The sequence below is a fragment of the Barbus barbus genome (genome assembly GCF_936440315.1).
Source record: "Barbus barbus genome assembly, chromosome: 34".
Classification (NCBI taxonomy): domain Eukaryota; kingdom Metazoa; phylum Chordata; class Actinopteri; order Cypriniformes; family Cyprinidae; genus Barbus; species Barbus barbus.
This window is the reverse complement of record NC_136762.1, coordinates 6,696,599-6,720,860: the sequence shown is the minus strand read 5'-3', so window position 1 is coordinate 6,720,860 and position 24,262 is coordinate 6,696,599. Positions and strand designations below refer to the sequence as shown.

Genomic DNA, 24,262 nt, shown 5'->3' with positions numbered 1-24,262 from the left:
CTGTGTGTGTGTGTGTAGAGGTTTAGGCTGCACATCATTCTTACACTCCATCATTTTACCTACAGATTATGAGCTTGCATTAAAATAACCTTATGGTATGTGGGTAGGCCTATATATGTGTGTGACATTTTCTATATTTACTTAAAAAAAATTCAAAAACAAAATCTCTAATATCTTTAATTTCTCCTAGTAAAAATGAGACTAAATGGAGAGCAAATTACACTTTTGTTGAAGTATCCTGCTTCTTAGATGTTTTTCATAATTAAATGACCCCAGAAATCTTAATAAAGTGTCCAACTGTGCTCAGATGATTTGTACTCAAATGTCGGAGATTCAACTAATATTTCTCATCAAATTCCATGATCAACTTATCTGCCTCTTATTTATTATTATTGTTGTTGTTGTAATACACATTTTTCAAATTATATAATATCATTTAATACATATTATTACATATCTTATAATTATATATGTTTTATTGATAAGAACTATAAATGGCAGTTATGTTTTCTTCTGGATAGGAAGGAAATATTAGTAATAATATCTCTCTCACACATATACCCGCACAATGATTTTCCATGTTATTCCCTCATAACTCCCCTCATCCAGCTAAAACAAAACACAAATATCCCACAACCCCTCTGTTATGAGGACAACAATAGGCGCAAAGCATGAATTGAGTGTATCTTCTCTGTCCACACAGCTTTAGCAAAGCCAGTGACACGTCATGCTCTCTGAACAAAAGACCCATTACTGGCTTCCACGATCCCCTCAGCATGCAAAAATTAAGTGAAGGAAAGCAGGCACACAGCCAAAGTTATTTCAATTAATTGCAGAGCAGCTTATATATGGTATTTTGTTGCTTAACTATTTTTTATTTCAGTCTGGTCAGATGGAGATACACTGGCCACTGTCTGCAGCTGTCAATCAAACCAATTAGACATGCCACATTGAATGTAAGAGTCATCATGTCAGCTGGTCGATTTCTCTTTATCGGCTCTCACTGCCTGCCCACAACCAACTGTTATTTCTCATGGAGACATATTTCATTTTGTTTATGTTTAGTTCAAATATTTGCAAATGTTGTAAGGTGATGCTGCCAAACTGCTGTTAAGCTTATGCAAAAGTCAAAAGCAATTTTAATAATATTGGCTTTTTCGTTTTCTTTTCTTTATACTATACAACCTGTTTTTATTTTATTTTATTTTTATATGTGTTCTGAGGACAAAATTTGCCAGAAACAAAATCTTACAGAACCTCCTTTGGGGACTAAATTAATTATTATTATTAATTATTAATTTTTTAGCATTTTATTATGCTAAAATACAATGTAAATAATATATGTAATAGTTTAAAAAAAATTGTACAGTTCATTAACCTAACTATGATCTTTTTACTGTTGCCAAACAGCATAATTTTGATATACAATTTTTCAATTTAGACTTAGTCTGTAGTCATTTTTTTATTTTAATTATTAATAATAATAATAACAACAATTAGCCATTTATTATTATTATTATTATTATTCACTACATTTTGTGTTATATTTATTATTATTATTAATAATAATAATAATTATTGTAATTATTATTAATAATACTAAGTAGTAGTAATAATATGATTATTAATCACTATATTTTGTTATATTTATATGATTATAATAATAATATTGATAGATAGATAGATAGATAGATAGATATATAGATAGATAGATAGATAGATAGATAGATAGATAGATAGATAGATAGATAGATAGATAGATAGATAGATAGATAGATAGATAGATAGATAGTGGTAATAAAAATATTAATAATAATAACTGTTAAAAAAATTGAAGTTTAAGTAATGTTCTCATTTAGATAAATATTTTGATAAAGGAGTGTGATTACGTACATGTGTGTGGCCTTACCGGAATCATTAGTCTGTGAACGATGCAGGCAATCATCAAAGAATTATTCAAACAACACAAATCACAATCACTCATCCATTTGAGAGAGACACAGCACGGCTTCCTAAACACAGTGGTGTGTGCGTTTGAGTGTTTATCTGTGCTTTAAGAAGACCAGCATGCTGTCTGCGCACACTGAGCTGGTCCATTAGCCTTTAAGGCCTTAAACACTCCCTACCATTCATCCCATTAAACTCCATTTAACATTCTTCCCACTGCTAGGCCACCTATCAAGATCTCTCTAACATGTGTGTGCGTTGTGTAAGGTTTCATATGCTCTGATGCTGATGGAAGCTGACTGAACTGATGACAGACAGTGGCTTGGTCAGAGGTCTATTGCATCACACCCTGGCAACTAATGTGTGCATGTGCACACACACACACACAAACAGATTCTCTCAGGTCAAAACATTCAAAGGGATAGACACTGGTCGCACTGTATGGCTTTTATTCACTAAAAAGAATCTAAACTAAAAAGGCTCATAAGAGTAATTTCGTAAATAGGACTACACAGCGTTGTACGTTTTTGATTCACTAAAAAGAACCGGCTCATTAAGCTCAGTGGTGTAATGTAACGAAGTAATAGCCTAATACTTCATTACAGTGCTTAAGTATTTTTGTGGGAGAGTAGGCTATCTGTACTTCACTTGAGTTTTTATGTTTCAGACAACTTTTACTTTTACTTCACTACATTTCCTAATTAAAATATATACTTTTACTCCGATTCATTTCCCCGAAGCATATTGGTTACTTACTACAAAATAGTCAGAAGTCAGAAGAACACATACAGCAAGAAAGCACTTTTGACGAATCAGTGGTCTGGCGCTTGCAAGTTAGACTCCTAAAAACACCTTTGCTCATGCTGCGGGCACAACCGCAGATGATTTCATTTTCCACGCAAGTCGAGTCTGGGGTGTGCGACCCAGCATCGTCTGCGATAATATGGTAAGTGTTTTTGTAATGATGTGCGAGCTGACATTATCAAGTAGGCTATATCACCAAATCACACACAGAGTGCATGCACGTTGATTTATTAGTCTATTAAAACGCAGATTTCCAGGCATTCTAAATTGTAGACAGCAAAAATGCTTCTGTATGCTTTTTATATTTATATAATTTAATATAGTTAACTTAATCTATATCACAAAAAGAGTACCGTTTTTCTGCAGATATAAGCATTTAATAATAATTTTATACAAGTTCAGCTTGTTTTTGCTCAAGTTGTGTATGAACATTTTTTATATATATTTATTTGCTTTTCCATTTTGCATTTACTTGTTCTTTTACTTTCAATTCTTTAGTACGTTTAAGATTTAAAAAATAATTTTCGTACTTAAGTACAATAAATATCACATACTTTAAGACTTTCACTCAAGTAATATTCTAAACGGTGACTTCAACGTCACAGTTTAGACTTCAACGACCAAAGTCATTTTCTGGTAAGGTATCTGCACTTTTACTTGAGTATGGCTTTCAGGTACTTTATACACCACTGAATATTAATAATATTCATAAGGCAGCTTTGCTTTGTTTACAGCGGTAACCCAGGAAACACTGTATTGCCTGTTACATAAGTGCCACCTGCTGGCAGAGAGTGAATTTGTATTTTTACTATAATTTTTTAGACCAGTTTAGCCTGTAGTAGAGCAAATGAACAGCTTGTTCATGTACTCTGTCATTCTTTCTTGTCTCTTGCTTAAAGGAAAAAAAAAAATCAGCAATTGGTATCAGAATCAGCCCATAAGATCAGAAATGTTCATGAAAAACCATAATCAGTGCATCTTTTTGTAGATAGCCTACTGCTTAGTTTTCTCAAACATTTATAACTTTAACTGACTATTAACAGCGAGTCACGAGCGAGTGAGTTCTGGTCCACTATACACAGTAGGTATACACACAGTGTTAGTGTGTACCTGGTATTCCCTATGTTTTGGAGTCCAGGTGTGTGTGCACGTGCATGTGTGTATATTTTGAACGACAGTCCTAGGCTATGCTGTCCGGCTGGACCACTTCTGATCATAGTGGTGGGCCGCTTGGACCAAAAAAGGGCTTTCAGGGCTTTCAGGTACTTTATACACCTCTGCATATGCTTGAGAATCAGACTACACTCATGTTGTGTTTATATGCGTAGCATTGCAGTCCACGGGACAACTCAAAAAGAAAGTCATTTTTTGTCATAATTCCTTGCTACACGGTCTTTTATGACATCACATTCACCGCAGACTGCGAACTCACGTTCTTAACTCAGATAAAATATGATTTATTGGCGCGATGCTGAAGATTCATCAAAGGGCAGCGGTACAGCTACTTCGGAAGAAGGAAACACTGGTACGTGGCTTTTATCGTAATTGTTGCGTGTTTTATCGGCATTACCGAAGAGACCTTCAATTATGCATCTTATTTGAAAGTTTTCTACCGCAGCAAAGTTCTAATGAGGTCCTGTATCTACTAAAGTGTTCAGTGCAAGGCAGTGAAAGCGTCGCCTCCTAGTCATTTTACACCGAGATTAAATTAACTTCATTACCAGCACACTGCACAATCAGCAGGGAAAGAACATTAGATAAATGAGGCAGCACAAATATGTCCACTTCTGCCTCCAAATCCCCATTTAAACTCGCTTAAAGTTCTACCTCCTCAGTGACTCATATATAAAATTACTGTAGGATAAACCGAAGCCAGACTGTACGCTCAACTGCCTCAGCTGTAGAACGGCAATGTGTTTTCCTCCATCATTAAAACACTTTGGAGGACTCCTTTATTGTGTTTCTGTATAGACAAATTGGGTCATTTTAGGGTCAGTAAGATATTTTTGACATGATCCAACCCACACAAATACAGAAAGAAAGACAGAAAGAAATTAACCAGTTGTGATGTGTTTTTTTTTCTATTTCTAATTAATTTGTAAATGCACAAGTTTTTGTCAGATGTCTTTCGCAGATACTTTGCTACCCTCGTGTTGCCAAGTGATGAGCTCACGTTTAAGTGATGACAACTGTTGTTTTCTCACACACTGATCGTGATACTTCTCTGATGCATTTTTTATAAATATTATCGTGCTGGTGGGTGCATTTATGATGATTAACATTATGAATGAATGCTTTGCTTTTGAACCACCAGTCTTCATTAATCATGCATCATAATGGTAATAGAATAACATATTTTTAATACATAAAATTGAACTATTTTACATGCAGTTTTCTATATTTTCAGGAACAAGTTCACCCAAAAATGAAAATTTGTAAAAACAATTTACTCACCCCGAGGCCATTCCAGATGTAGATGAGTTTGTTTCTTCATTGTTATGGATTATTGGACTCGTAATTTGGCCAGAAGTGGCAGTTTAAAATGAAAACACCTTAATGATGGATTTGTTTCTTACAAACATGCAGCTTTTCAAATTGTAGTTTTTCCACTTACAAGATGTTAATAAATGGATTGGAATCATGTTGATGTCTTGTGGATTATTGTGATGTTTTTATCAGATGTTTGGACTTTCATTCTGACGGCACCCATTTACTGCAAAGGATTTATTGGTAAGCAAGTGACGTTATGCTAAATTTCTCCAAATCTATTCTGATGAAGAATACGTCTTGGATGGCCTGAGGGTGAGTAAATATTCAGCAATTTTTTAATTTATTTTTTGTGTATGTGTAAACTATGCATTTAATACTGCTTTGTGTAATCTTTTCAATTTTAAATATCTCAGTAAAGGCTATTATTTGTCATATGTAGTATTTTTATGATTTAACGTTGGTGCTCTGAGGCTGTGGAATAATGTGTCTGGGTTCTTTTCGTCATCTTCACACCAACAAATTAAACTCATTAAATCACAGATGCTTGAAGCAGACTTGATGATACACCCCTGTTAAAATATTCTGTTGTTAAATCATCATGCTGTCCTATGGGAAAGCTAGTTTGGCTGGAGGGAGACCACCTGACCTTCATCCAGCAGATACTCTATTATATGCCTGCAAACCATTGCAAATACAGTCTGAATAAGGTGTTTATCACATCTCTCATTTCCATAAAGGTCAGACGCGTGTATACTACAGGCAGACAGATGCATTAACACAGACTGATAGGTCAGCAGGTGTCTGCACCGAGAGCCAGAGAAAGGCTAAGATGTGAATGTATTGAGATCTAGAATTGATTCCCTGTATCTGTGGTGGTCGTGCTGTTTTGCAAAGTGTTTGGGGATGGAACCCCTGGAAATAAGTCTAAACTTTTTTGGTGTGCCTGTTAAAGACCAGTGGTGTAAAACAAGTTTTTAATGATGTTTACATGTCCGTCTGGCGTTTTTGATATGCTTAAAGGCAAACCATGTGAAAATTCATCAGTTAACACCATTGTTGAACATTTGCTCCGCAGGACACCAAAAAATGCAATTTGAAACAGTTCCTGTTTCCTACTGTCACAAACCTGTAACCTTGTCAACCTGTGGCTGAGGCTTTATAATTAGTGAAGCGTTTCTGTGTTGATTTTGAGAAGGTAGCTGTCTAAGATGGTGAACAGGAACATGGTTTGTGTAAGAAACACATTATTATAGCTGTTTCATAACAGGCCAAAGGCTAATGATATCAATTACGCGTGCAGCGATGTAAAGAGTAATAGACAAAATGCATTATCATTCTGATACATTGACTTGTAAACGATGCTGTATAATTCACTCTTCCTATTCTTCTTCAGAATCACTTTATGGCTCAAACATGCATATATGGCTGAATTATTTATTTATTTAGTCATTTAGCAGACGCTTTTATCCAAAGCGACTTACAAATGAGGACATACGAAGCAATCAAAACCAACAAAAGAGCAACAACGTGCAAGTGCTATTACAAGTCTTGAATAGCCTAACGCAGTACAGATAATTATTATAATTTTTTTTTTTTTTTAAATAAAAAGACATATAGATAAAATAAAATTAGAATAGAGAGTGCTAGAGTTAGAGGGTCAAGTAAATCAATATCTAAATGAAATCTGAATTAATCCAATATCGCCATATGCCGTTGTGTAGCATTTACTACATAACTGAGTGAAAGTGGATGCACAAGGTCTATAAAGATGTAGAGTTTAAAATGCCATTTTAAGGCATTAATAAATTATTTTCATGGAAAAAACGTTTAAATATGTCATTTCGAGTTTTAAGGGACAAAATTAGTGACTGCAAGAGGACTGCATAACGATGTCACAATAAGATTCATGCCTTTGCAATGCATTGTTCTATCTAGAACCCTCAGAATTGAATATGTAAGTAAGTATGACACATTCAAATAAATATGTAAATCACAGAGGTGACCGTAGGAAGTGACATCATGGCAAACTGTGTCTGATTGTAGCGACAGCCTCAAAAGGAATTAAATAAATTAAGCAATTAAGAAGTGCATGTGACGAAAAACTGATAATTGCATAATTTGTTAAACAAGCAAAGTAGTTTGGAGCTGTCGGCTGATTAGCATGAATTCTGCATATGCATGAATAGCTCCCAAAACTGGTTACATTTTCATATTCGTGACACAGGAGAAAGATATTTGATGTTATTTAAGCTGCATAAAAGAATCACAGCGGTTCAATTGCAGCTGATTCTTTGTTGCAAAAACGGAGATGAAAAGTTTGAAAGCAATTTATTTTGAGACGCTCAGGAGATCATTTTGACCTGCTCAAAGACATTCACACAAATACACACACACTTGAGAGAAAGTATGTTCTCTCCGCCTGAGTTGAAGAGCTGATTAGCAGTGTGAGGGTGGGTAGACGGGGTTCGGCGAGGCTGTGTTTAAATATCAATGCTGAATGATTCCGCTGCCAGGTGCTCTTTTCTCTCATCTCTGCCTGACTGCTCCATCACTAAATACCATTGATTCTGCTATTACACACACGGGGTGTAACGCTTCACAGAAGTACCATTTGTTTGAGACTGTGTGAGTATGTTTGCTTGAGCCTGATGAGAAATACAGTGAGTAATGTTGTATCATAGGGCAGGTGTCTGAAGCTCATGATTTCACAATGCATAGAACTGTGAAAATCTTGAATCATGTTCTCCACATACTGGATGCAGTACATTATACAGAAAGCATTTTTGAATGAAAGAGAATAAAAAAAGATACAGAATGCAATGTGATTGCATGGGATTTCAAACAAAAGTATTCTTCAAAGTCTGAAAAATGAAATGTTTCATAATGTTTGAGCACGCACACACACACACACACACACACACACAGGCACATTATATATATTTCCTGATTTCCTGAAAATTATAAAATCTGGGTGAAGAACATGTCAATACTCTTAAATAGCCATTAAAAGCAAGCTATTATATATATATATATTTTAAATCATTCACAATGATTTGAGACAAAAGTTCAAGGGTTTAGCACATACATTTTTTATGCTTGGACACTGGAATGTACAATGTATGTATCCAAAACGAAAACTTTTTTACATACAGTATGTAGACTTTAATGGGTTTACAAGTGGAATTCAAAGGTGGATTTTATTGCATTTGTTATGAATGACATTAGTTAAATGTTTAATGCCATTACATTGATCTAACAGCTGAAGCATTTACCTAATTTTGCATTCTGTTCTGATTCTGTGTGTCATAGATTTTCTCATATTTCATACTTAATGAGCTTTGATTTGAATTAAATCAATCTAAACAAAGAGTGCAAATGATTTGACTTATGTTAGGCTGTGACGTGTTGGTTTCTGTTTAGTTCCTGCCTGACCTTATTGTATTTCCTGTTCTCGTTTTGTTAATCTTTGTTCATTTAGATAACCTGTTTTAATCAATCATCTTATTTGCTCCTTTGTTTCCGTTCCTTTATAAGTCCTCAGTTCTCCCCTTGTCTTTGTCTTGGTTTAATGTTATTTCAATGGAAATTTGTGTGTTAGTGACAATTATTAAAGACTCCTTTCATCTACTCCTTTGTTGTGCACCAGTTACTACAACTAATTCATTTATTAATAAAATTGCCATTAAAAGCTCATTCTCATAAAGATTTTCTGTCATTTACTAATAAATGAATGTTTTTCTCTGGGGTGTCTGAGCACTGAACACGCTCACCTGTGAAGTTACCCTCACAAAGGTTCCAGTTTTTAAAGGATTTCTACAGATTTGTAAGTATTAATGATTTTGTATGTATAGTTGTAAAGGAAGATGGCATTATACTGATGCTGGTATTGGCATTTCATATCTATTCAAACATAAATGTGACAAAAAAAAAAAAAAGGGAGATAAAGGCCTAAAATTGCAAGTTGACCTTTAACATAATTAAAAGACTTATGGGCTTGTTTCCAATTTGAAAAATATTCTCATGCTTGATTCGTTTAAACTTTGATCATCTTTGTGTAATTTATTGAACTTAGCTGGCAGCTTATTAAAAATCTTTTGATGGGGACAGAGATAAGAATGGATAGTAAGAAATCAAAAAGAAAGATTTTATGATTTCATCAACCAATAGCAAGCGCAAACAGAACACACCAACGCTGTTGAACAGACTGGCCTTAATTTAATTTCAGTAAACATCAGAAGCTTATTTTTCATCAGAAGCTTAGTTTGCTGTTCTGTATAAATTTTATTGCAGCTTTTGGATGTGATTCTATCATAAACATACTTGCATATACATACAATTTTCACCTCTTGGGTGATTAAACAGAGAAAACATTGCACGGATATCGAGGGAGGGAACCAATCCAAGTGTTAGAGATGTTAGCAATGGATTTATTTGGCATAGGCCTAAATACTGCATAGCAACACCCTAGCATCACAACAGTTTTGCACAGGAAATCATCATTCACAATTTCTTTGAAAAATAAAATCTGTTATTCTAATTGCAGGGATGAATGAATTGCATTTATGTGTGTTTGTGGTGAGTTTCCATGCGTTTGTTGTGAGAATGACAGGTTCTGTGTTCACTTATGCTGCTGTGAGCTTGTGTGTGTATGCGTGTGGCTGCAAGTCATTTCACACTTTCATACATAAATTTCCACACTTTATATGTGTGTGTGTGAACGTGAGGAAAGAGAAAATGCCAGCGGAGGAGGACGAGCCTGCGAGGTGGACGAAGGGCAGGGTGAGTAATTCCTCCAAGTCTCTGACGAGCCCGAAACCTGACTTCTTTATCTGAATCATATGTGTGTGTGTGTATGAGAGTTATCAAAAATATATTTATTCAAAGATTTCATATGTACATACATACTATTTAAATCTTGTTTTATATCTCACAATTTATTATTTATATTAAGCTGTGAAGATACATTAAGTCATCAATGAGATTTATTTATACATTTTACATTTATACAATAAATATATTTATTTCATTTTGTGTGCGATCTCTCTCTAACTCTCTGTCTTTTACTTCAGTTTCTCGTTATGATAAATTAGTCCACAAATAAATAAATAAAAATGATGAATGATACACTGGAGTAAATATATTTATGGAAGGAAGGAAGAAGGTTGACAGGATGTACTTGAAAAAGAAAAAGGTTAAGGGAGGGAGGTAAAACGAGAGGAAAGTAGATGTGATTAAACTTAAAATAAATGGAGCATTCAATCCGCCGTCCCCCAAACCCCACACATCCACCTTGACGCATCCCATTTCCTCCTCTTCACACACAAACATCATCCTAAGCCAGATGGCCTTTATCAACACCTCCAACGTGTGAATGTGTGTGTTGCACAGTGGGATTGTGCTATATATGTATAGGTGACATGACTTTGTTTAAAATATGATTTAAACAACCACTGCTGGACAAATGAATGGTGTTTGTGGACTGGCCAGTTTGCCTCTTCGAGATGATGGACAGATGTGTCCAGATTGCTATGCCACCTGGAGTGACACTAAGCACCTGACCCCGTTTTGTATTTGTGTGTGTGTGTGTTTGACAGAGGTTAATGACCTTTCAAGTAAAACAGATGAGCCTTTGTAGCACCTCATCAGTCAAACATCTCTATGTTTCAAAAAATCCCAGGTTCCTGGAAAATGTCACTCCATAATTTCCAATTAAAACTACAATCAATTTAATTGAACACGATTATGCTTGGGTTGCTATGCAATTGCTACGTTGTTCTGAATAGTTTTTAACCTGTCGCTTTTCTGTAGTTCCATTGCGATCTGTCACGTGGCATTTACTGGACTTTTTTTTATTTGTTTATTTCTGGCAAGACATTAGCAAAGATGTTTGGCTACATGTGCTAGCCAAGCAACTGCAATAGAGATGATTGTGAATGTGAATATATAGCTTTCCACTGGTTGCTCACTATAGATCAAGTGAAAAGAGATGACCCCATTGCACACTGAGTCCGAAATTTTCGCACCTTAAAAAATAAATATGACCTCACGTTGTGTCAATCATGTTTATACACTGCCTCCGAAACTTTCCGTCATAAAATTTTTTTGGATCAGGTTCGATTTTCGCATTTTCGCATCCGTAGCATGCATTTCGATAGGAAAGGATGAGGAATACGGAAAAACGCACGCAAACATTTTGGACTCAGTTTGCAATGACTTTAAATCTCAATGGTATTTTGGTAGATAGTAGATATGGCTCAGATCCTCCTTTTACACCTGACTTATCATTGTTACATGCTGGCTTAACAATTGGGCTCCACAACAAACATTTTCTTTAAGTTGTTTTGTTGCACATTTTTCTCCAGCTCATTTTCTCTCATTTAATCTGCCTGAAAGGAAATGTTCCCACAAAAGTTACAATTTGATTTAAATTTACTCACCCTCAGGCCAACCAAGATGTAAATGAGTTTATGTCTTCATTAGAACAGATTTGGAGAAATGTATTACTGCCACTTGTTCTCCAAGGGATCCACTGCAGTGAATGGGTGCCGTCAGAATGAGAGTCCAAACAGCTGATAAAAACATCACAATAATGCACAAGTAATCAACACGACTCCATCAATTAATGTCTTATGAAATTAAAGCTGCATGTTTGAAGCAAATCCATCATTTAAGGCATTTTAACTTCAAACCATTGCTTCTGGACAAAATATGAGTCCATAATCCATAATAACGTGTCCTCCAGTCAAAAGGTCCATCTCCTGTAGTCCTCTCACATCAAAATCCAACGACATATTTGTTTAGAACTGTTTGGACTGGTTTTGCTTGTAAACAGTGCTTGGTCTGTGCATATTTCGCTCTAGATCCAGACAAGATCATTTATTTCACCAGAGAAAGCAATATTATGGATAGAGGACTTGTATGTGCTAATAATAATGGCTTGAAGTTAAAAACGCCTTAATGAGGGATTTTGTTTCTTATAAACAGCTTTTTGCTTCACAGGACATTAATGAATGAACTGGATTCATGTGGTTTGTTGCAATGTTTTTATCAGCTGTTTGGACTCTCATTCTCATTCAGCCGACAGCCATATCACCCTGTAGCCCAAGACTGGTCACGCACTGAAGCTAAGCAGGGTTGAGCCTGGTCAGTACCTGGATGGGAGACCTCCTGGGAAAACTAGGTTGCTGCTGGAAGAGGTGCACATGTTAGTGAGGCCAGCAGGGGGTGCTCACCCTGTGGTCTGTGTGGGTCCTAATGCCCCAGTATAGTGAAGGGGACACTATACTGTCAACAAGGACCATTCTTTGGATGAGATGTTAAACCTAGGTCCTGAGTCTCTGTGGTCATTTAAAATTCCATTCCAAATTTGCCCATTGGCCTTGACTATCATGGCCTCCTAATGACCCCCATATACAGACTGGCTTCATAAATCTGTCTCCTCTTCACCAATAAGCTGGTGTGTGGTGGAAATTCTGGCGCACTATGGCTGCCGTCGCATCATCCAGGTGGATGCTACACATTGGTAGTAGTTGAGGAGATCCCCCTCACAATGTAAAGCACTTTGAGCACCTAGAAAAGCGCAATATAAAATGTAACAAACTATTCTGATGGCACTCAATCACTGCAGAGGATCCTGGTGAGCAAGTGATTCAATGCTACATTTCTCATCTATATCTTGGATGGCCTTAGGGTGAGTACATTTTCAGTGAATTTTCACTTCTGGGTGAACTATTCCTAGAAAGGCCAAAGTGCAGTTTGCAACACCAGGTGAAAGCCATGAGGTTTATCATACAGTGAAACAAATGCTTTTAATTTGAGTTCTCATTCATGTCTCAGGACAAATTACACTCCTAAGTTTTATAATTGATGTTAGGGGTCAAAAGCATGCATTAAGTGTGCCAACTGTTGGCTAAGTATGAGCAATCACCCTTAGCAAGCACCTTTAATTAACATTCCCTGACTCACAATCAAACAGAAAAGTGACTGGGGAACCAGTTGACTGCTGTTTGAAGCCCAGTTCTGATTATAGCGATTAGTTTTATTAAACTAAAAATGAAAAATTATTTGGTTTGTGTGGTTAATCAGAAAGGCCTTTTCTTGCTGCAGTGTAGGATTTCAGCCACTCAATTTTAACTTCAATCAGCACATTCATTATAATGACAAAAGGCCAACATCCGTTTTAGAGAAAAGAGAAAATGAGATTGTAAGCTGCCTTCAATAAACCGAAGCTTTAATTAAAACACTGCAGGTTTGTTAAACCAATGGAGGGCGCTTGGTAAGAGTGTCTCTATTTGCAAGTGTTGAAGTACTTAAACTTATTTGAATGCTTAAAATGCACATTAATGTATGAATTTTATCGAATTAGTAGCAAAATATAAAACCAAGTGGCATCTGCAAATAAATGAATCTTTTCCCAGAAGTGACTTATTCAAAACTTATTCATGAAAGTTTAGAAGGCCTATGCAGTTCGGTGGCCTCTGCCAAACTCTATAGCACTAATAGAAATCATTGCCATCAGCCATGTGTCTAAATATGTTTTTAGTCTCAACCGCCAAAGGCTACTGCGTGCGCTCGAAGTACACGTGACTGCAATTAGCATTAAAAAAATACATGCTGTGAAAAATACTGTCGGTAAGGGTTGGTCTGAAATTCATTTGCACTTAACAGCGTGTGTAGCATGCTGGTGTGCGAAAAATAGTAACTGCGTAAATAATGCTGCTTCAGATGCGTCTCAAGTCACCGGGTTCGCAGGCCATGAGCGGGTGCAACCGTCACACAATCCCCACGGGTTCAATGGAATTAGCACGAGTTCTCCTCTAACACATCATGGATTAGACGGCGTGCACGGCCTGGATCATGACTGGCCATTACCATCACTTAATCGGCGCTTGTCTCTTAATTAGAAGAACGGAGGCGAGCGAGAACCCCCACGGAGGGAAGAGGCAAACAGATCCACTATCCGCCCTGCCCGGGGAAAGCAGTAGGACATGAGGCTCTTCTCGGAAACCTTGACGTCAATGCGCACACGCATGAGGCGGTGTAAACCAAACCACCATCAATTAATGTCTTTGCCCTGGGCGAATTACCAGAGAACCCACTTGAAACCAGCACTGGAATCTGCCCTAGGAATATGATTTCTGTGCAATTTTAAACCAATTTCTACTTCTTACTAGTTTCCTGTGAATCTTTTACGATTATATAGGCTAAACAAATTTTGAAGAGATTTTAACAAGATTGTGTTATGGCACCAGCCTAGTTATTTTTAAATTTAAATGAACAAAACATAATATACGCAACTTACATTTTAGAGACAGTATTTACAGATAAGAATCCTAAGTACCAAACAACAATGCAATAGTGATTAACAAATCAGTTGCATAAGTGATTCAATGAAACACTATTTTAATATAATGTATAATGATATAATATCAGTATTTTATTTTCTGAATGAATCAGGAGTTTGAGTGAATGGGTTGAATGAGTCTTTTCGTTCCTAAATGAATCAACATTTGCGAATAAATGGGTTGAAAAGTGATTCAATAAGGCACTCTTTAAGATTCACTAAAGTCACTTGTCGCCACCTTCTGGCGCAATGATGTTATGTGCAATAATCACTGAAAAATCCCCACAGACTTGTGGTTAGATTCGAGGACCAGAACTGGATAGTTATCTTTATATTCTGACAGCCTTTTTTTACAACCCATTATCCTCTCTTTCTTTCATTCATACTTGAGTCACAAACACATTAGTGAGGACTAGATGCGGTGTTTTAAGAGGTGATGTGTGCTTAAACCCTTTACTTTTTAAATGGTATATTTCCCTTCCTCTGAACTCTTCAAAAACTCTTAGACCTATTAGGTATTTTTTTATTGAGTTTTGTAAGTGATTTCAGATTTTACTATCCTTGTTGCGGGTATAGAAACTCTGACAAACACACACACAGAGACACAAATACAGTATGTGTGCAGGGTTGGAGTGACGATTGCAGGTTAAATCGATCATTAATCCCTTTCACCTCCAGTAGGATTCACGCCCCTAATCGGTGTCATCTTTGTCACTCAGCATCACTCGAGCGGACGCGGAGGAAACCCCCCTCGCCTCCTGACGTCAAGCGGATCATTTAAAAGGCAACTTTGGAGGAATGAGCTGCAACAGAAGGAGCAAAGATATAGAAGAGGCAACTTACAACTAGCGCAGCGCTACCCGACGCATCGCTCTTCTTTTAATTTTCCACCAAGTCAATACTTTCAGAGATGCTCTCCATGCGTATCCAGTGCGCACTGGCGCTCCTGTCCCTCGTGCTCGCCGTCAGCAGCATCTCAGCAGCACCGACAGACGCCAAACTCCGCCAACTTCTGCAGAGATCTCTCCTCAACCCGGCTGGAAAACAGGTAAACGAATGCATACATATGACTAGTTTTGGTGATTTTTGATATGTTATGACTTTAGATTGAGTTCTGAAACGGTAGCAAACAAACTAAAATCACTGTCCATGGTGCTGAAATCGAAGCGTCTACATCCTGAGACTTAGTTCTACAACTCGTGGAGAATATATAGAAAGGTCGTTTGAACTTGCTTAATGTTAATTATGATTAATATAAAATCTCACGCGAACAAACTGATGATCAAGTAATCAGAAAGGGTAAAAAAATTGAAATGTCCCATGTCATTTCATATAAGATATATAACATAAGCGTTAAACATTTAAGACTATACATTTTCTTGTCTACATATAAAACGGAAATAAAGTCAGATAACGAATGTCGGTTGCCAGCCCGACTGAAGTTAAAAGATGTCTATGGAGCAAAAATATAAAAGTTGCAAACTCATGCTCTAAGACAACGTTTAAAAAATAGATGTACAACTCAGTGCCTACATTTTTAGACAGTTATTCGCTTTGTGCAAACATAGATTTGTCTTTCTTCACTTGAAAAATAGTACAAAAAAGTGAGTGATAGATTCCTGAAGTGGAGAGTATTTTTATGATGTGAGTGAAGTAATGCTTCCATGTATTATTTTGTATATATTTTATGAATTTGTGTAAGTATAATATCAACCTGTCCAGGGACTGCGGGTGGAAATTAGCATTTTTTTGCTATAACCTGGCACATGACATCTCTTCTTTTTTAGACTAATGTTTTTTGTGCATTGTCCCTGATCAAATAAATTAATTCAATTCAATTCAATACAACACGGTCACTGGGGCGGTACGCATTCAAAAGGTCCTGATATGTACCTTTTAATGTATTAATATGTAACATTTAGGGGCAAATAAGATACACAGATGTAACTTTTAGCTTTCGTACCCTACGGGAACCAACCCAGTGACAGCGTTGAACCTTTTTTCTGAGAGTGTTCACATTATCGAGCGCACCTTTGGCAACAAGTATGCAACATACTAAAGTTTTGTTTCTCTCTCTCTCAATCTCTTCAGGAACTCGCCAGATACACACTTGCAGACTTGCTCTCAGACCTCGTGCAAGCAGAAAACGAGGCGCTGGAGCCCGAGGATCTGTCTCGCGCTGTGGAGAAAGATGAAGTGCGTCTGGAGCTGGAGCGCGCCGCCGGTCCCATGCTGGCCCCTCGCGAGCGCAAAGCCGGATGCAAGAACTTCTTCTGGAAAACTTTCACGTCGTGTTAATTTCTCACCGCGCAACGTTTCCTTTTGACTTATTCTTTTTTTACTTCTCCATATTTTTTTTCCCATCTTTCACGTATTCTTCATCCTACCTAAAATGTATATAAGAAAATAAAAACGATTATATTTGTCGCTTAACATCGATGATTGCTCTCATTGACTGTTTTTCGAGGCTATTGATGTGTCATCGGAAAGAATGTTTTGCGGATGTGTGCGAATCTGCTTTTAATTGTACTTTAGCAGATATCACTATTTTTAATTGTTTGTTTGAATAAAATCTATGTTTCAGAGCCAATGCATAATGCAACTTTGTCCCACTAACTTAAACACATACAGACCTCTTTATACAGCACTGATTGTGCTAGTGTGTAAAAGCCAAAGGCATGGGAATGTCCAAAGATAACAGAGGAAGGCCTCTTTCCAGGAGAAGGAAGATGTTTTTTATAATCAATAAGTCTTTGCAATTACTTCACCAAACAGTTACGCAATGATAAATATGAAAAGTGATGGCAGGTGTGAGCTTGGCAGCTTATCAATAAGGTGTAATTTAGTGGTGACCTGCACTGTGTGGAAATCTTTCAGAGCCATTTAAGAGCCAAAGTGAATGTGAAAGTAGGAGAGAGAGAGACCCTATTTGGCTGGTGAATCACAGAGGCTCTTAATAACCTTTCGTTTTCAGCATTAAGAGATTCAGTTAAGAAAGCTCTCAAACAATTATGGGTTTGTGTGTCTTCCTGCCACATGACAGGTCTTTTGCCCACTGTGTGTGTGTGTGTGTGTGTGTGTGCGTGCGTTATCTCCCTGTACAACCTGGTTTGAGGCTGAATACAGATTTTAAGATTGACAGGGAGACCTGCCAACAGAACTGGGGACCGCCGTTCTATATTATGAAGGTGTCATGTTCAGCGTTTTTTCTTTTTGACACATATATGGCCTCTGCTCTTACTGCCCTCATTCTGGGTATATGCAGTTACATTTAAAGCACACCATTATCTCTGACATTTACAAAAAATAGGACATAGGAAGACAGCAGGTGCGATTCACTCGATGGTTGTTTTACTGTCTCTTTTTCTCCTGGTCCTTCATCCCTGACTGCACACATCTCTTTTAAATATATCTACAAAGAAAACCATGAAACTATAAACTTATATTTATCAGTTTTATGCGTGCTTTGCAGTTGTGTAGTTTGTTTTACTTGTATATTAGTTTCCATGATGGTACTTGGGTAATAATGGTACTTTGGGAATAATGTTATCGTGCCACTCAATTTCATTTTTGGAATGCTGTATTTAGCTATGAAGCCTAGTAAACAGAGTATATGCATATATAACACAGAATATATATATATATATATATATATATATATATATATATATATATATATATATATATATATATATATATATATACATATACACACTTAAAAAAATGCTGGGTAAAATATGGACGAACTTGATTGAAAACAACCCAGCATGTGTTCTGTGCAATATTTACCCAGCACTGGGTTGTATTTAAACCATCATTTTTAGAGTATTTTTAGATATAGCTGATATCACTATTTTTAATTGTTTGTTTGAATAAAATCTATGTTTCAGAGCCAATGCATAATGCATATATGTGGTCTTATAATATGTAAATACTGTAAAAATATGGTATTTTCCATGAATTTGTCAGAAAACGTATTCAGCCATGTTGTTATAAAAGATAATCATAGAAAATTCAATTTTATTAGCATTAAATTCTTAACTGTGCACTTTTATTTCCACTATCTATTACATAGGGCCTATATTATAATATATATTAAGTTTGTATATATGTAGATTATGAATATGGAGCACAGCTTTCATCAAGCATAGCTGGGCAGAAATCTAGAAAGGATATTTTCCATAAACTCATTCAGTTATGGTTTTATGAAAGAATATATATATATTATATATTATATATATATATATATTATTAGATTTATTTCTTAACTTTGCATGTAAAGAAAGTTACTACTTAATCCTCTTTGTCCCACGTGAGACATAAGGCCATGTATAAAGAAAGTTGAGATGCTTTAAAAGTTTAAATATTTTTTTAATTTATGTATTTAAATGCACACAGTATAAAATATATATTTTACATGTTTTTATAAATATTTCTATACATTTTTTCCAAGTATAAATATTTTTTATAATAGTAAAAATGATGCTTACTCCCCATGCTTACATTTACTGTACCAGTGAATATGTGTGCATATGTATGTGTGTGGCATCAGCCTTCCTATTGTTTCATGGGGGTCCATATCCACCCACCCACATATAATCTCTCTATTTCAAAAGACGTCAATACCTATACCACTCATACAAATGCACAGAGACAAAAAAAATCCTTTTAAACGGTTCACATTTTCATGCCACGCGTCACACCAATCTTGACATCTGCCTCAGAGCTTTTAAAGTGATTAGCAAGCCTTCAATGCACTTCAATACGACACTCCGCAGCATCTCCATTTATTACAGCTAATTAAAGACTTTAAAAGAAGTCTTAAGAGATTGTCGCATTTAATTCAATCTACAAGTGCCAATATTGCATCCTAAAGTGGCTAATTCATTTTTGGGGGGGTTGTGTGAAAATGTAGGCACATTTCCGGGGGCAACGGGTGGTGTCGGGTTGTTCTTTCTGCGTGTTTGATATTTCCTGTGGTGGCATTAATAGCAAAAGAGCTCTGCTTAATGACACCACACTTTGACTTTCCGGAAGGAGCGAGGAGGGTATATGTTGGTGTGAATAAGTGTGTGTTATTCCTGTATCGTTTATTACTGTGTATAGATGTGTGTGATTTACGTTATCTTAGAAATAAGGTAAAAGAGAGAAATGGAAAGATAGCATGAACCATGAAGACGTGTTGAAGATCTCCACAGAGAGAAACACACAACCATCTCGTTATCACATTGTTTAGCACTTCATAAAATTGCAGTAGTCACAAGACTGTGAAAAAACGTAGACTCTGACATTCTTCACACTGCTGGAGCTTCATATAATCACACAAGAGCAAAGTAAATATTCGTTTAATGACGTAATATAGCCCCAGGTCCATTAGCCCCCAGCGGTTGATGCAGTTCTCCAAGAGCTTTAGATTAACTGATGTGTAAACAATGTGTTTTCATTATGCAGTTTGTTTTGCTGTAATTGTCCATATTTTGATTTTAAATCGCACCGTGTAATGTCTGTAATATGTGTGTGTTTTGATTTCATACTTGAGCGATGATGACAATGATTATTTTGAGTAAACAAAGACATTAACATGTTCATTCATCCAATTTACTGTTTTCCCTGACTCTCTCTCTCACTAAACCAATTCCTTGTTTTGCTTACTTAACTTTAATTAAGTTGCTATAAAAATGAAATCTCCACAAAGTGGCGATTATATATGTATGAACTATATATGTGTATGAGCTGATTTGTGACTGCGTATTTTGAATTTGAGCTCCATCAGATTGATTCTTTATCGTCTATTTTCTATCTTAAAAACTATTTTATACACTATCATTTTTGTTTCTATAACGTGTGAATATATACCCTATAGCATTCTAAAACAAAACCAATCAGAGTGCCTTGTTATCACTAGTTTTATTTTGATTTCTCGAGTCTGCTATTAGCTTATAGCCTGTTAGCATCGGCAACGTGGCTGCCGCTAATCTCGCTTACATTGCTAATACTCAATTCACACACATCACCATTGTTTCACTGTTACTTGCTTAAATGGTGGATCTGTGTCTACCTTTGAGTGCAGGTGAGGACACATTCAAGCTGCATTCGGTGCAGCTGGAGCTGGAGGCCGTGGAGAAGCAGATCCGCGACCTGGTGGAGAAGCAGGCCCAGCTGAGAGAGCGGAGAGTCGCGCTGGAAACATCCGCTCACAAGTCCGGGGTAAGTATACAGCACGCTGCTAACACTTCCACCACCTCTACTCCGTGTGTTTCTCTGCACAGACCCTGTTCACCCAGGACGCAATCTTCCCAGATGTCCTTCACTCCGGCGGCGGGATGTCAAGGACCCTGGGTGCACCAGCAGCGGAAGATGAGAGCCAGGCCCCGGGCGACGACCTCTCCCCCTCCGCCGCCTCCGGTCTTCGAGATCTCCACCCGGAACCGCTTTGCTCCCCTCTGCGAGACAGAACGCGACGCTGTGATCGTTGGAGACTCCATCGTCCGGCACGTCCGTGCTACGTTAGCTGAAGGTAAAGTGCGCACTCACTGTTCCCCGGTGCTCGTGTTCTCGATGTTTCTGATGCCTGCAGATACCCGCGATCCTGAAGGGCGACGAGAGCATCGGTGCTGTCATGCTGCATGCCGGGGTTAACGACACCAAGCTGCGGCAGACGGAGACACTGAAGAGGGACTTCAGGAGCCTGATCGAGACGGTACGCAGCACATCGCCCACGACGACGATCATCGTGTCATTACCGCTTCCCACGTATCGACGAGGACATGAAAGATTCAGTAGACTGTTTGCTTTAAACGAATTGTTATTGTCATGGTGTAAAGAACAGAAACTGCTCTTTGTTAATAATTGGAATCTTTTCTGGGAGCGTCCTAGGCTTTTCCGTGCTGATGGCCTGCACCCCAGTAGAGTCGGAGCGGAACTCCTGTCGGACAACATCTCCAGGACGCTACGCTCCATCTGACTAGTAAGCCAACTCTCAAATAACTGCTATGATGACTTTTGTTCTACCCACTGAAAGGATAGAAGTACTTGCGTTGTCCAATCTATACAGACTGTGTCTGTTCCCCCAATAGCGAGGTCAAAATATAAATTTAATGCAGGATCTAGAAAAAAATCTGATCGTGATTAAACCAGAAAAACGCAAAATAAATGAACAAAAACAATTTTTAAAGCTTGGGCTCCTAAACATTAGATCACTCGCACCCAAAGCAGTTATTGTAAATGAAATGATCACAGATAATAATTTTGATGTACTCTGCCTGACTGAAACCTGGCTTAAACCAAATTAATATTTTGGTCTAAATGAGTCTACTCCACCAAGCTACTGTTATAAACATGAGCCCCTTCAGACTGGTCGTAGCGGCGGTGTTGCAATATATAGTGATATTCTCAATGTTACTCAGAAAACAGGATACACAAAGTTTAACTCATTCAAAATACTTCTGCTTAATGTTACACTGTTAGATATGCAAAATAAATCTCTCCTATCTCTTGCTCTGGCTACTGTGTATAGACCGCCAGGGCCATATACAGATTTCCTAAAATAATTTGCAGATTTCCTCTCAGATCTATTAGTTAATGTTGATAAAGTGCTAATTGTCGGAGATTTTAACATTCACGTTGACAATACAAATGATGCGTTAAGACTTGCGTTTACTGACCTAATAAACTCTTTTGGAGTCAAGCAAAACGTCACCGGGCCCACTCATCGTTTTAATCATACGCTAGATTTAATTATATATTGAATTGATCTTACCGATATAGATATTGAATAATTATATATTGAATTGATCTTACCGATATTGATATCGTACCTCAAAGTGGTGCTGTTACTGATCATTTCTTTGTATTGTGCATGCTGCGTAGTACTGATATTAATTATATGGCTCCGCGTTATCGTCCGGGCAGAACTATTGTTCCAGCCACCAAAGATAGATTCACAAATAACCTGCCTGATTTATCTCAACTGCTCTGTGTACCCATAAATACACATGAACTAGACGAAATGACTAGCAACATGGGCACTATCTTCTCTAATACATTAGAAGCTGTTGCCCCCCTCAAATTGAAAAAGGTTAGAGAAAAACGTACTGCGCCATGGTACAACAGTTATACCCATTCTCTCAAGAAAGAAACTCGTAATCTTGAGCGCAAATGGAGAAAAACTAACTTGGAAGTTTTTAGAATTGCGTGGAAAAACAGTATGTCCAGCTATAGACAGGCTCTAAAAGCTGCCAGGGCAGAGCATATCCGCAAACTCATAGATAATAACCAAAACAATCCAAGGTTCTTATTTAGCACAGTGGCTAGATTAACAAATAAACACACGCCACCCGATCTAAATATTCCCTAAATAGTTAAATAGTAATGAATTTATGAATTTCTTTACTGATAAAATAGATAACATCAGAAATACAATATCAACTGTATATTCTACTGCGTCTAGTATTTCAGCTTCATTCATCGCACCCAAAGAAAAACTGCAGTGTTTTACAACTATAGGACAGGAAGAGCTAAATAAACTTAGTGCATCTAAACCAACAACATGTTTATTAGATCCTGTACCCACTAAAGTCGTGACGTATTGTCAAGTATGGTGACCCATACTCGAAATTGGTGCTCTGCGTTTAACCCATCCAAGTGCACACACACATCAGTGAGTAGTGAACAAATGCACACACACACACACACACACACACACACACACACACACACACACACACACACACACACACACACACACACACACACACACACACACACACACACCGTGAACACACACCCGGAGCAGTGGGCAGCCATGCTGCGGCGCCCGGGGAGCAATTGGGGGTTCGGTGCCTTGCTCAAGGGCACCTCAGTCGTGGTATTGAGGGTGGAGAGAGCGCTGTACATTCACTCCCCCCACCTACAATCCCTGCCGGCCGGGGACTCGAACCCGCAACCTTTCGATTACGAGTCCGACTCTCTAACCATTAGGCCACGATTTCACAACTTTAGTTCACGACTAAACTACTGAAAGAGTTGTTAACCGTAGCAGAAGAACCGCTTCTCAATATTATTAACTCATCGTTATCTTTAGGTCACATCCCAAAACCATTCAAGCTGGCAGTTATTAAGCCTCTTATTAATAAACCACAACTAGATTGTAATGAACTGGCAAATTACAGACCCATTTCAAATCTTCCGTTTATGTCTAAAATTTTTGAAAAAGTTGTGTCTGCTCAATTGTGCTCCTTCTTGCAAAAAAATTATCTCTATGAAGAATTTCAGTCAGGTTTCAGGCTTCACCATAGTACAGAAACTGCACTTGTTAAAATTACAAATGACTTGCTTCTTGCTTCAGACCAAGGCTGCATCTCATTGCTAGTATTACTTGATCTTAGTGCTACGTTCAACACCATAGACCATGACATACTCACAGATCGATTACAAAACTATACTGGTATTCAAGGGCAGGCTGTAAGATGGTTTAGATCCTACCTGTCCGATCGCTACCACTTTGTTCATTTAAATGGGGAGTCATCTCAATTATCACCAGTAAAGTATGGAGTACCACAAGGATCTGTCCTAGGTCCTCTGCTATTTTCAATATACATGTTGCCCCTTGGTAATATTATTAGAAAATACGGTATTAGTTTTCATTGTTATGCTGATGATACTCAACTATATATCTCA

General features: G+C 37.3%; 1 protein-coding gene across 1 annotated transcript; it reads left to right on the top strand.

The window, feature by feature from the left end:
• The first annotated feature begins 15,400 nt into the window (after positions 1 to 15,400).
• LOC306854045 (somatostatin-1A-like) lies at positions 15,401 to 17,167 on the top strand. The gene is made up of 2 exons (XM_079391833.1): positions 15,401 to 15,632; positions 16,676 to 17,167. The coding sequence occupies exons 1-2, from the start codon at positions 15,495 to 15,497 to the stop codon at positions 16,880 to 16,882; spliced, it is 345 nt and encodes a 114-aa protein (XP_079247959.1). The 5' UTR covers positions 15,401 to 15,494; the 3' UTR covers positions 16,883 to 17,167.
• The last annotated feature ends 7,095 nt before the right edge of the window (positions 17,168 to 24,262 follow it).

Bases quoted from the DNA above. Each gene is read 5' to 3' on its own strand.
- LOC306854045 (XM_079391833.1), top strand. From the start codon at position 15,495: ATGCTCTCCATGCGTATCCAGTGCGCACTGGCGCTCCTGTCCCTCGTG. The intron at 15,633-16,675 runs GTAAACGAATGC...CAATCTCTTCAG, and splicing joins TCAACCCGGCTGGAAAACAG to GAACTCGCCAGATACACACT.